At 36.0% G+C, this 14411-nt stretch overlaps 3 protein-coding genes across 3 annotated transcripts; all 3 read left to right on the top strand.

The window, feature by feature from the left end:
- Positions 1-162: 162 nt before the first annotated feature.
- On the top strand, positions 163-2954 carry LOC18047780 (protein VTE6, chloroplastic). The gene is made up of 5 exons (XM_006442292.2): positions 163-657; positions 748-1001; positions 1138-1261; positions 1797-1901; positions 2440-2954. The coding sequence occupies exons 1-5, from the start codon at positions 253-255 to the stop codon at positions 2533-2535; spliced, it is 984 nt and encodes a 327-aa protein (XP_006442355.1). The 5' UTR covers positions 163-252; the 3' UTR covers positions 2536-2954.
- Positions 2955-4775: 1821 nt separating this feature from the next.
- Positions 4776-6286, top strand: LOC18047779 (protein ROOT INITIATION DEFECTIVE 3). Its single transcript, XM_024187355.1, has one exon. It carries the CDS (start codon positions 4997-4999, stop codon positions 6284-6286), a length of 1290 nt encoding a protein of 429 aa, XP_024043123.1. The 5' UTR covers positions 4776-4996.
- A 3044-nt stretch (positions 6287-9330) lies between these two features.
- Positions 9331-10095, top strand: LOC112099855. The gene is made up of 2 exons (XM_024187354.1): positions 9331-9660; positions 9790-10095. Exons 1-2 carry the CDS (start codon positions 9331-9333, stop codon positions 10093-10095), a joined length of 636 nt encoding a protein of 211 aa, XP_024043122.1.
- Positions 10096-14411: the final 4316 nt, after the last annotated feature.

Genomic DNA, 14411 nt, shown 5'->3' with positions numbered 1-14411 from the left:
CTCTCAAGTTCTCAAACTATATTAGAAAAAATTGTTTAAACCCACAAATTTTAGCCTAACCGTTAAAAAAAAAGAAAAAGAAAAGAACTACGTGTTACACAATTTCCCATCTGTATCAAAGGTAGGGTAAATAATTCGGGCCTCAAAGCCCGGATCCAAGATCCGCAACTGTTCCCATTCTCCATCGGCACTCAAAAGTCAAAGACACCTCACTTTCTTTGAACGAAAGAAAAAGAAAAAGAAAAATAAAAAATGTCAACTGCACTCTACATCATCAAATCACCTCCGGTTCCTGCCCTGTGGTTCCCGCATTCACTCCAAAAAACACCCAAATTCGAATTTCCCATTTTCAGAAACCCTAACATTTCCAATTCGACTTCCAATTGCAACAGCAGTAAAATGTTGTTGCTTCACAGAGCCAACGCGGCTCCTTCCTTGCAAGTCGCAGTATCGGAGGCCGTGAACCTGGTCCAATTGTCTCAGCCCACGTGGCAGTCCGCTCTGCTCAGCAACGTCGTCATCTTCGTCTTAGGCTCTCCGATTTTGGTCTCCGGTTTGTCTCCCTCAGGAATCGCCGCCGCATTCTTGCTCGGCACGCTCACGTGGCGAGCGTTCGGCCCCTCCGGCTTTCTCCTCGTCGCCACTTACTTCATACTCGTAACTCGAACCAAAATCTTCTTGCTTTGCGATTTTACTACTCAAAGCTAATGGATTATTGATTCATTATTATTAGTACTTCTCTCTCAGGGTACAGCGGCAACGAAAGTGAAAATGGCTCAAAAGGAAGCTCAAGGGGTAGCTGAGAAGAGGAAAGGAAGGCGTGGACCGGGCAGTGTGATTGGTTCCAGTGCTGCTGGTTGTGTCAGTGCTTTTCTTTCGATTTTCGGAGTAGGGGGGGTTGAGTTTTCTCGGCTTTGGCAACTCGGGTTTGTCGCCAGTTTCTGTACTAAGTTGAGTGATACTGTCTCAAGCGAGATAGGCAAAGCATATGGCAAAACGACGTAAGTAATGTAGCGTAAGATTCCCCCTCTCCCGAGTATAATCCTTTGATGCCACTATTTCTGATGTGTTAGTGTTTCCTCGCACAACGTCCTAATATAAAAGTTTACTGGAATGAAATTAGTGCGTCGTGAGCAGGTACCTAGTAACAACGTTTAAAGTGGTTCCTAGGGGAACGGAAGGAGCTGTCAGTGTTGAGGGAACATTTGCTGGCATTTTTGCTTCAATTCTTCTTGCTTCGGTTGGTTGTCTTACGGGCCAGGTATCTCTAATTATTGTCTCTTTCCATTTGTTTTCAGATTTCACTCATTACTTATGTACTCATGCTATTTACTTCAATGTTTAGTTACTTTTTCTTATATGCTTTGATTTGTCTCTTCACAAGCACATTAAATAAGCTGTTTTCTTTACCCCTGTAGAAACTAGAATAAATCCTTTCTGGAAATTCTCTTGGTATTCGATCATATTCATCTTATAAGATATATCAACGGGTTTGTTAATTTCCTGTAAAATGATTAAACCAGTGTGCTGGCTAGTTGATGAAGAATAAGCCCTCTACAGGGATAAAGTTGTAAGTTTCTTGCAAGAGCATCACAGTTAGCTTTGATGCATCTTGGATACTAATGCAGTGCTCAAAATTTGTGTCCAACCTTTTATATCACTACATTGTTTACGTTACTTGTATTGATGTGTCTGGACAGAGTTAACTTCTGAAGAGCATACAAGTCAAGAGTAAGAATGTCGTTGTTCCCAGAATATTTTTGCTTAAAAATGCCTTTTTTCCCTGATTAAAACAGATAAATGCACCTGAGGCAGTTATATGCGTGATTGCTTCCCAGATTGCTAATCTTGGTGAGAGCATAATAGGCGCTGCACTCCAAGAAAAACCAGGATTTAAATGGGTAAGCAAACATTTCAAATTTTCAGTGACTCTTCTTTCTCTGGCATTTCTATTTGTCTGTATTATCGTCCATCACACATGTGTTTAGATTAGTTCCCATTTCATGAGTTTGTTTGTTTCGATTAGCCTATGACTGTTTGGCTGACCATATATCTAAACTACCATTGCCTTGGCTGGATTTTAGATTTCTTTAGCATGCTGGTTGGTTAATTTCGTAGTTATTTTCATTTTTGCTGTGTTTGGTTAGGCTGTGAATCTAAGGTAGACTCAGATCATTTGTGCTATCCAATGCATGCAAACTTGTTGTCTGGTGATTTTGCCAGCCTGCCGAGTGAAGTTTGATGTTGGAGGTGCAATAATGTGGAGTTAAGATCACTGTATAGAAAGTTAAAAATTTTGAATTCACCTATTTTTCTGGCATGTGTGCAACCATTTATGCAATGGTGCCAGGATGTTTTTCGTCCTTAAAAAAATTCTACAACTAGAGTTAGCAGACTCTGGGTGGGGTGTGTGGCTGATTGACCACCTGTTTTCTGCAGCTAAATAATGATGCTGTGAACATTATCAACATATCCATGGGCAGCATTTTGGCAGTCTTGATGCAGCAAATTGTTCTCCAAAACTTGCATACATGAATTCATGAAGACATTGGGAGCCAGATTTCTGCCTACCATGTCTTATTTATGCCATGTGATGATATAGGTTATGTACATCTTACACCAATGATTGATCCTTTCTAAATGAGGTAGGGTGGTACAAATTTCTCTCTTTCTGTTCTCACCCCGGTACTATTTATTTATTTTGTTGGCGCGCACTCGCATTTTTTGGCTATGTTTTCCCCAGGAGTTATCAGCAGACATTCACCCTGGCGGACACATCATTTCACTTTTAGATGTATGATGGCAATTTTTTCACCACTTTCCTTCAATGACCGATAGACTTTTACTAAGTATATGAATTATTAATTGGATATAATCACATGTATAATTTGTGAAAACAATTATTATTTTCCCATTTCCTCGGCATTTGTAATAATTCAACGACATGTTTAATGGCTGGCTTGCTTGAACTAATTAATAGAGAATACTTGTGGTAGAGAATTGCATTCTATTTACTATTCATTGGAGAGACTTCATGTTTCACAAAATTTGTTACTCCCTAACTACAAGAATAAAATTTTTATTTTGAAATTACAATTGAGATTGAATATAATTGGGAGTTTTTCAAATGATTGCACAAGGTTTTAGAATATATAGAACTTTTACTGTTTGCGCGGAAGTTAATCCCACAAAGGATAAGACTTCTTTTAACTTTTACATAAAAAATTTGGTGATAACACTTGCATGGTGTATTTACAAGAAGCTTTAAAAGAAATATAAGTCTATTTTTCAAGTACATTATTGGATATCTAGTTCCATACATTAAAGTGTTGGAATACTAAAATTCCAATCATATTATATAAAGAAATGTGGATAGAATAATAATTAGGATTGTGAGCTGATGTGTTAATTAGAGTATGTTGTTTACTTAAATGTCTTATTAAAGGAGCTATTTGCTTTAATATTTTAATGGGTAAATAAATAATCTCAATCAAATATACCAGCAAATAGAGTATGGAATTGTGCGGCTCGAAAATTATATGAATCCAGAAGGGTTCTTAGATGTAAATTTGATAGTCGATCAAAGATGACCGAAAGAAACTAATAAAGTGATAAGAATGAAGTTAAAGTGAAATAATCTCCAATTATGGAGCCGATAGCAGCAACTGAGAAAAGGATTAGCAATTGCCAAACTAAATTTTTGTTAGAATTTTCGAATTACAGTGACATTTTGGATGAATGTTACATTTCTAGTTTGTATGCATTCTAACATATTATTCATTGAACGTGATGATTATGCTAGTATTGACTAGTGACCAACCATGGTGCTTCACCTCAAACATATTCATTTTAAATGTGAATGGCTTCGTTATTGGGCAGTAGTTCTAATGATGGATTTATATTCATGTCACATGTAATCACTTGTTATAGTTCCAATGATTGTTTTATCATCTTACTAGTCTTGCTTGTGTTTTTACAAGTCTCGTTGTTAGCAAGCGATATAGTTCCATCTTTTGTCATGATTTTTTTTACAAAGTAAAAATATAGAAGTCCCGGGAACTCTCAAATATGTGTATACGTATATATTTAATTTTTGTGTTAGGTGTTTCAAATTAAGTTTTCAACTCTTGTATTGGAAATTTTAGGTATCCACACTACAGATTTGCATAATAGGCAATTCATATCCAAAGAGGCCAGTTTTAGAGAGTATTTAAGAGCTCATTGATTACTGTATGTTTAAACTTACCTTCAGGGAGCCTCACTTGAGTGTATCTGCACGCGCATTCATTGGCAGTGAGTTTCAAGTACTAATGGTAAGCTTAAGTGTGTGTTTTAGTGGGTTTTGTTTGTGCTCGGATGATCTTGTAACAGGTGATTATCATCACTAATATATGCTTAAGAGTCCAACACTAAGTGTTAATTTTACTCAACCTTGGATTACCGGATTATAGTTTTTTCATATCCCAGACTTCCAATTATTTGACTAATTTCTTTATAACATATTCTTTCTATGTTTTTTATTATTTTAACTTTGCTCTTCCTTTCTTTTCTTTCTCTGGGAAATTTCACACACAAGCTCGAATGTACAGAGGCGCGTGCAAACACACACACAAAATTAGATAAAATAAGATGTAAACTAATTAATCATGATAAAAATATTAATAATGTGCTATTTATGACAATAAATGAATACTAATAATAATAATAAAGAAGCATTGAAAGAGTAAATAATGACACAATCTCAAGCATTGCGTCTAATTTTTCAGTTTGCCATCTCTTACCCCTTGGCAGCATGACTTAAATCAGCCTATGACATTCAATCTTAAAACCCCAGAAGAAGCCAGTTTTGATGATTGTTATAAGCACCTTGTTTTCAACGCCCAGCCCCAGGATCCTCTCTTTTGCAACCAACAATCCTCGCTGAATTATAGTCACAAGCAACCCAACAATTCATCTCTCTGTTGTATGTCCTTCAGCCACACCTGAAAAACACACAATGTCTTCTTTTTCTTCTTCTTCATCATCTTCCTTGCATGAAGTTATCCTCACTAGCTCCCCTGAAGGCCCAATCACTGCCTACAACCCTTCCTCAGGTGCGATACTAGCTCATTTTTCTGGCAGCAGGTCACCGCGCCGGGGCCTTACTTTTGCTGGAAAGCCCTTCATTGCTGCCTCTCATATTTCCCCCACCACAGGTTCAGGATCAGTTCATTTATACAATTTGTGGTCATCAACTCCATTGCATAACATTCCTGTTCCCGAACCTGTTGCTCCTTTAGCAACTACTGCCGATGGCTCTTATTTATTCACCGGTGGCCTCTCGGGAAATGTTTATGCCATTTCAGTCCCTAAAGGAGACATTCTCAGATCATTTTCTGCCCATGACAAACCTGTTTCTTGCCTCAAAATCAGTCCAGATGGATCACTTCTGATATCAGGAGGTGATGATGGTGTGATTGCCACTGTCCCGATTTTCCAGCTTGTCGATGAGCACACGGATGACAAGAATCTTGATGACTTGATGCTGCAAAAATTTGTTGCTCATAATGATTCAGTGACCGCAATTACTTGCTGCATGGGATCGTGCAACTCTATTATAATCTCATGCTCCATGGACTACACATGCAAGTTTTGGAGATTGTTGAATGGAACTCATCTAAGTACTGTGACGTTTCCTTGCGCAATTATGGGGTTGGCATTGGATCCAACAGAGACAGATTTCTTCGCTGCAGGTTCTGACGGATTGATCTACAAAGGATTGTTAAAGTATCAAAGCAGACAACAGATGCACAAAGGCCAAGAATTGGTAACATTGGCTAACAGACATGATGGGGTGGTGGTATCAGTGATGATGATGAATGAAGGCAAGAATTTGGTATCAGCTGCAGAAGATGGGAGTGTTTATATCTGGGAAATCGAGAAGCGGCAAGTGGTTATGGTTCTTAAGAATGAACTAGCTGGGAGCATCAGCGAGATGGTGATTGCTACTGGAATTGGCGGCAGCCGTGGGTGTGGTGTTGTGAAGACGGGGAAAGCTGGTAATGATTCTGGTGGCGGGGTTTTCGAGATGTATGGGGAGAAGCTGTTGGACTTGTCTATAAAGAACACCATAGAGTTGGAGAATGTGATGACTGTGGCTGAAAAAGATAGGAGCAAAGCAATTGACATGCTTGAGTCTGCAATTGCAATGTATGAGAGGCTGTTGGAGCTTATTCTCAAGGAAGCCATTGCCATGGCAGGTACCGCTGCTAGCAATACCATTGAAAAAGAGAAAGATGGCATGTAAACTTTAGCAAATCCATTTCCTTTCTTTTCTCTCTAGTAAACCGGGCAACCTGCATGTTATGGTTCTTTTCTTTAGATTTTTTCTTCTCTAAGAAAAATGTTTTTGTTGGGGGGTGGGTGGGGTGGTGTGGAATCTTTGTTCTCTGAGATTAGCATGCCTCGAACTTCAATATTGTAAATTTCCTTTTTTTTTTTTTTCTTCTGGATTTAAAGGCTTGGGACAAGAGATAGGCCCAATCTAATTGGTGAGCCCAATGAAAGCCAATCCAGGCCAGATTACGTAGTGTTTTAAACAGTGTTAAAAGAGTGCAAACTAAGGGTGCGTTTCGTATTATTTTCAAATTTTGTTTTTGTTTTTCAGTTAAGAAAACACTAAATATATGTTTAGTAGATCGTTTAAAAAAATATAAAATTCACTTCTAAACTTTAAAAAAAAAAAAAGAAAACAACTTTTTCTTTTTCTTTTTTTAATTTTCCAATACAATATTAAATTTTAGAATGAACAATTTCTTCCACAATCTCATAAAATAATAATAATATCAACAATATCATTATTATTATTATTATACCCAAAAAATCAATTTCCCTAACAATAATCTTTTTTTTATATACATTATAATTTTTATTTATTAATTAAATCAAATATGTCGAATTTATCAATTTTCTTTTAAAAAAAAAAGATCGTCTAATTTATTCTTAAAACTAAAATAATCAAACTAAATGAATAATAAAATGATTTTTTATTACTTAATTTTAAGTTCATGGAAATTATTCCAATAATAATCCTTTAAAATGTTCCTACCGAACGTATTATACTTTTTTTTTTCATTTTCAAAATTATTTTTGAAAATAATACCAAACACATTTTTAAATTTTAAAAGTAAATTTGAAAATAGCATTTTCATTCTCATTTTTGTTTCATGAAATCAACATTTTGAAAACAATACCGAATAGGGCATAATAGTTTGCTTATTGGGTGTGTTTTGGTGCTCGACATTATTTGGACTGTATTATATTAGTTTAATATAATAATATTTGGTCCAATATAGATCATATTATACATATATAATTAAAAATTACTATTATTTTAATTTATTAATTAAAAATTAAAATAACTACCATTAGTCACTGCTACCATTGCTAGAAATTTGCATATGTTATATGTTGATGATATAATTAGTACCATTGGAATCAATATCATGAGCTCTACATAATGCACCTATCTCTCTGACGACGGAGCTTTTGTTCACCGTAGATCTATGGTATAACGATGATGTCAAAAAGATTATAAATTAATTCACAATTAAATAACTATAATTTAAAAATAACAATATTAAAAAAATAACTAGACCCGTACAAACCCAAGGGTGGGTGCGAGTCTCAATTGAATCGGTGTAGCTGCCCAATTTACCAGCACAATTGCCCCTTGGCTGCTCCAAACACTGATCTATACTTTATTTACAGCGCAGACTAGAGTGTATAAGTTGCCAAACATGCCCATCATTAACAACAAAGTTAGAGACTTATTTCAAACCCGAGCTAAACTAAAATAATGAGTACAAATTGTTGATATATATATATATATATATAGGATTTTTTTAAAGAATTAATATAAACACTGTTAATTATATTATGGATTATAAAAAATATTGTTGAGGACCAATATGAAAAGTGTTTGTATCATATTCTTGTAGTAGAATACATGTGAAATAATTTTAAAATTACTAAGCCTAAAAGATATTTTCCAATTCCAAGGGCTAGGATCATCTTTCTACCCATCGCCACCACCCATTATTTCATGGGGATATCAACTTTTACGATGAATGTGTGCCACTAATTTTTTTTTTCTTTTAGCATTATATTCGCTAAAAGTACATTGCAATATTTAAATGCACTTTATCTTCAAAAGATATCTCAATTAGTTAAGAATGCACTCTATTTAGAATGAAAATCTTTAAATTATCCTTTAAAAATATAAAAATTTTAACATATCCCCATTTTCGTTCAGAAAATTGAGACAGATGAGGTGTGTTAATTTTTTTTTTTTTTTTGTGTCTTCTTATAATAAATGGAGGTAAATAAATACTTTTACAAATTTTTAAAGAATAAATCAAAGATGATCATTTTAAGTAAAGATATATTAAAGATTGTTTACAAGAATCAATCTATCAAAGATGCAACAGGTATGTGGAAACTGTAAGCCATGCCCTTTTGGAGTGCAAAGCAAAAAAAAAAAAAAATCTAAAACCTAGCTCCTTTCACTTTTCAATTGTACAATGCTCCACCACAAGACATTTTTAGCACTACTCAGGATATGTGCACAAGCTGGAGGATGTTAAGAATAAAATATGCTGAGTCATCTGCTGGGTCATCAAGCCACGCTGGAAGTTAGTTTTGCAGTTAGTTAAGAGCTTATTAGCTTCCCTCCAAAAGTTTGTTATGCGTATAAGAATCTGTGCTCACGAGTTTTGTGAACCTGTAATCTTGAGAAGATTCTCACACTACTATAAATTGTATTGTGATGCAATTAATAAAGTTAGTTGAAGCTTTACATTCTCTCTCAGTCAAAAACTTTATCTCTGTTTTTCTAAGTAACCAAACAAAATCTACAGAGCATTTTATTTTCTAACTTGGTATCAGAGCTTGAATCCAATGGCCTTAATCGGTTCTAATCAACAATCAAGCAACACTTCCATAACTTTTTTCACTTTCACAAATCCAATTAAGCTTGATCGTGCAAACTATACGATCTGGAAACAGCAAGTGCTTTCTTCAATTCGTGGCAATGGTCTTGAAGGCTATATTGATATATCGAGGATTTGTCCTAGTCAATTTCTTTCTCCAGAGGCTAGATCTGAAGGTTCTTCTTCTTTTAGCATCGAAGGTCAAGAGAATCCAGAGTATGCAGCTTGGAGACGTCAAGATCAGCTCCTGCTCAGCTAGATTCTATCATCTATGAATGTAGATATTCTCAGTCTTGTGGTAAGCTCTAAGACTTCTTTTGAGTTGTGGAAAAATCTAGAAAAACAATTTGGATCTGAATCTATGGCTAAGAAGGTTCATCTGAAAATACTTTTAAGTAACCTGCGAAAAGGATCTTTAAACATGTCTGAGTATTTTACAAAGCTTCAATCAGTCACAGATGGTCTTGCTTTAGCTGGTAGCCCTGTGAATGATTTGGATCTCATTACTCACCTTATTACTGGTCTAGATCAATCATACTATCCTGTAGTAGCCTATATTGAGGCAAACATGTTGAAAATGGATCTTAGTGAGGCTTATGCTATGCTTCTCACACATGAGGCTAGACTTGAGAATAATAAGCTTCATGACAGCAAGGAAACCAAGAACAATTATGCAACAAATGTAGCTCAGGTTGGAAATTTTTCAAAGAAAGGTAATAATAATAATCAAAACAACTGGAAGGCTGGAGGAAATAATTGGAATAATAACTCTTGTGGAAGTGGTGGCTATCAAGGTTTCAATCTAGGGAGAGGAAACTAGAATAATAGCAATTTTAGAGGTGTTGCTGGTGGATGTAACAATGGATTTCTTAGTCCTGGTGGCTTCAATAACAATTACGGCAGAGGTGGTTTCAACTCAGGAGGTGCTGGAAAGAATTTTGCTCAGGGAACTGGTATTGCTTGTCAGATATGCTTCAGGTTTAATCATACAGCAGCTGATTGCAGAGACATGTTCAACAAAAATTTTACTCCAAATTTTCCAACTCCAGCTCCAAATCACTTCTCTAATCAGCATCAAGGACCAAGAGCAGCCTTCATAACAACATCTGAGGGAGTTGCTGATTAGGGATGGTTTCTGGATAGTGGTGCAACTCATCACTTAACCAACACAGTTCAGAATCTGAGTGATGGTAAGATCTATTTTGGCTCAAATTTACTAACTGTTAGTAATGGCCAAGGTCTTCGAATTACTCACATAGGCTATACACAACTTCACACTTCTTTTGGCACCTGTTTACAACTACAGAATGTTTTGTGTGTTCCTCAAATCACCAAGAACCTCATTAGTATTTCTAAACTCCTTACTGATAATGATATAACCATTGAGTTTTTCTCTGATGTTTGCTTTCTAAAGGACAAGGTGAAGGGCACTCTGTTGGCTCAGGGGATTGCTAAGGATGGTCTGTACAAGCTACTGTCAAAAGAGGAATCTATCTCTCCTTCTTCTTATTTTCTGCAAGTGTCTCATCTTAGTTCTATGATGTCAATCCTTTCTTGGAATAATGTAGTTAATTCTGTTCAACATTCAAATAATGACTTCTGTTTTGAGTCTACATCTCCTGTAAGTTTTCAAGCTTCAAGTTCTATGTCAGCAAATGTATTGCATAACAGACTTGGTCATCCAAGTAAACATGTTATACAAACTATTCTCAGAAACAATTGTTTACTGTCAGCCCATGTTAGCAAATCAAATTTTCATTTCTGTGATGCCTGTCAGCTTGGAAAGTTACATCAATTGCATTTTCCAGCTACTGAAATCAAAACAAAATACCCTTTAGAATTGATACACACAGATTTATGAGGACCAGCACCAGTTTTATTATTGGATGGTTATCGATATTATATTTCTTTTGTTGATGATTTCACCCGATATTGTTGGATCTTCCCCTTAGTCTTAAAGTCAGATGCTCTTACTACTTTTAAAAACTTTAAGAGCTTAGTTGAAAAACAATTTAATCTGCCTATTAGAACCCTATAATTTGATATGGGAGGGGAATTCAAAATCTTTCAGTCATTTCTTCAACAAGAATGTATCCAAACTAGGTTTAGTTGTCCCTATACACATCACCAAATTGGTGTTGTTGAGAGGAAGCATAGACACTTAATTGAAACTGGATTAACACTCCTTGCTTAAGCAAAAATGCCTATTTCTTTCTGGTGGGAGGCCTTTCATACAGCCTCTTATCTCATCAACAGAATGCCTACCACTACACTTAACAACTTCTCTCCTTATCAAAAACTTCATAACCAGCCACCAAATTATCAACTTATCAAAGTTTTTGGTTGTGCCTACTACCCTTTTCTCAGACCTTACAATGATCACAAGCTTGACTTTCATTCACAGAAATGCTTATTCTTAGGATACAGTCCTCTTCACAAAGGGTATAGATGTCTAACAACCTCAGGCAAAATCTATGTTGCAGCTCATATTATTTTTAATGAGTCTGACTTTCCCTATTCAGAGTTGTTTTCCTCATCTAAGTCTTCTTCTAATTCTCTATTATCATACTCTCCATCTATTTGTATCCTCAATAACAATGGCTTGCATCAGTCATCTGCACTATCTCCTACTTCAGAAGTGTTACCAACTTCACATTCACCTCAACAGCCTCAACAAAATGCATACTCTCCTTGTCACTCTCCAATCTCAGATTCATCTATCTCTTCATCACCACATAATCCTTTATCTAATACTTCTGTTGAATTACAATCATCACCTCATCCTGTCATTCTTACTCATCAAATGGTTATTCGAGCCAAATCTGGTATTTTTAAACCAAAGACCTATCTTACAGCTACCCAATATCTTGCACCAGTGAATACTAAAGCAGCTTTGGTTGATACAAAGTGGAAGTTGGCTATGCAAGATGAGTATAATGCCTTGCAGCAAAATGGCACCTGGACATTAGTTCCAGCTGACACAGCTACAAAACCTGTTGGCAATAAGTGGGTTTTTTTAGTCAAGTACAATCCAGATGGCAAAACTTCCAAGTATAAGGCTCGGTTGGTTGCAAAAGGGTTTCATCAAACTTATGGAGTGGATTTCTTTGAAACCTTTAGTCCAGTTGTTAAACCCTGCACTGTTCATATTGTTCTCAGCTTAGCAGTCATGCATTGTTGGCCAATTCGGCAATTAGATGTTAACAATGCCTTTCTTAATGGCATGCTTACTGAAGATGTGTTTATGCCTCAGCCAGAAGGCTTTATCAATTCCCAGTTTCCCAATCATATTTGCAGGTTACATAAGGCTCTTTATGGTCTTAAGCAGGCTCCCAGGGCTTGGTATGATAAGTTGAAAGGGTCATTAGTTCAATGGGGTTTCAGGTCTTCCAAGTCAGATACCTCATTATTTTTCAAGCATACTGGGAGTGATGTTCTAATCATTTTTGTCTATGTAGATATCCTGATAACAGGCTCCAGCAATGTTTACATTACAGAGGTTATCAGTCAACTTAGCTCAGAATTTACAGTTAAAGATTTAGGAGATTTTAATTACTTTCTTGGGGTAGAAGTGACTCCATCTGCTGAAGGATTACATCTATCTCAGACTAAGTATGTTGGTGATATCTTAAGAAAAGCTCATATGCTTGGAAGTAAAGGCTGTAATACACCTATCAGTGTTAGTGAAAAATTACAGAAGGACAAAGGTTGCACATTTGAAAATTCTTCACTTTACAGAAGCATCATTGGTTATCTGCAATATCTGACATTGACCAGACCAAATATTGCATTCACAGTAAATATATTGAGTCAATTTTTAGCAGCTCCAACTACCTTGCATTGGCAAGCTTGCAAGAGGGTGTTACGGTATCTGCAAAGTACAACACATTTTGGTATTCAGTTCTTCAAGTCAGGTTCTCCAAGTCTTACAGCATATTCTAATGCAGATTGGGGGTCTGATCCAGATGATAGAAGATATGTTGGAGGGTATTGTGTTTATCTTGGATCCAATCTTGTGTCTTGGTCATTTAAGAAGTACAACATTGTTTCCAGGTCATCTGCTGAATCTAAGTATAGGGCACTAGCCTTAGCTACATCTGAAGTTTTGTGGATTACATATCTGCTGAAAGAGCTCAAAGTATCACTACAAAAACCTCTTGTTCTTCTTTATAACAACAGCAGTGCTGAAGCTTTGGCTAGCAATCCTAAGTATCATTCCAGAACTAAACATATAGAACTGGATTTACATTTTGTCAGGGAACATATTGCTAATAAGGAGCTCTTCATTGAGCATGTGTCCAATTCTGATCAGCTAGCTAATGTACTTACAAAACCTCTGAGTTTGGTTCATTTTGCCAATATGCGAACTAAGCTCAATGTCTGTCCACGACCTTGAGCTTACAGGGGCATGTTAAGAATAAAATATGTTGAGTCATTTGCTGAGTCATCAAGCCACGCTGGAAGTTAGTTTAGCAGTTAGTTAAGAGCTTATTAGCTTCCCTCCAAAAGTTTGTTATGTGTATAAGAATCTGTGCTCACGAGTTTTGTGAACCTGTAATCTTGAGGAGATTCTCACACTACTATAAATTGTATTGTGATGCAATTAATAAAGTTAGTTGAAGCTTTGCATTCTCTCTCAGTCAAAAACTTTCTCTCTGTTTTTCTAAGTAACCAAACAAAATCTACAGAGCATTTTATTTTCTAACTGAGGAAAGCTAACATTGAGCTCATGGTGGTTTTTCTGTTGGGTGATTTGGCATGCAAGAAACAAGCTTATTTTTTAAGGTAAGAAAATATATCCAAGGATTTCAGCAGCCGAGGTAGAATTGGTTTTGGAAGCTTATCACAGAGTGAGGCAAACTAGAATAATTCATATTGACGATTCTAGGAAGGAAAAACAGCAGAAGTGGATACCTCCTCCTAAAGATGTTTTTAAAATTAATGTAGATGTAACCACCAGCAGCAAAGATCAGAATGTAGGATTGGCAACAATTATAACTAATTCAAATGGTAAGTTAGTAGCAGAAGCTGAAGCAATTGAGTGGGGCTTTTAGGTGGCAAAAGAAGCGGCTCTATCTTCTTTGATCATTGAATCAGATTGCCAAGAGGTGGTGGAGTTAATAAACAACACAAATGGTAGCAGAACAACAATTCATTGGATAATCTCAGAAATCCAACATCAGAAAAGGGACTTCCCAACTATTTAAGTTCTTTTTGTTCCTAGAAACTGTAATATGCTCATGCCCATCCTTTAGTGAAAGTTGCTTTTGGAAAAAAATACATCAGCAGTGTGGAAAGAAACAATTCCAGCAGATATACACAATGTATTGGACAGTGTTGTTTAATTTAATTAAAAGGTTTACATTCTCCTTAAAAAAAAAAAAAAGCACTCACATTTAATTTAGGTGTAGAGTGGTGGAATGCAGCATAACTAAAAAGAAA

Source organism: Citrus clementina, unplaced genomic scaffold (assembly GCF_000493195.1).
Source record: "Citrus clementina cultivar Clemenules unplaced genomic scaffold, Citrus_clementina_v1.0 scaffold_3, whole genome shotgun sequence".
Classification (NCBI taxonomy): Eukaryota; Viridiplantae; Streptophyta; class Magnoliopsida; order Sapindales; family Rutaceae; genus Citrus; species Citrus x clementina.
This window is presented reverse-complemented; position numbering and strand designations above follow the sequence as displayed.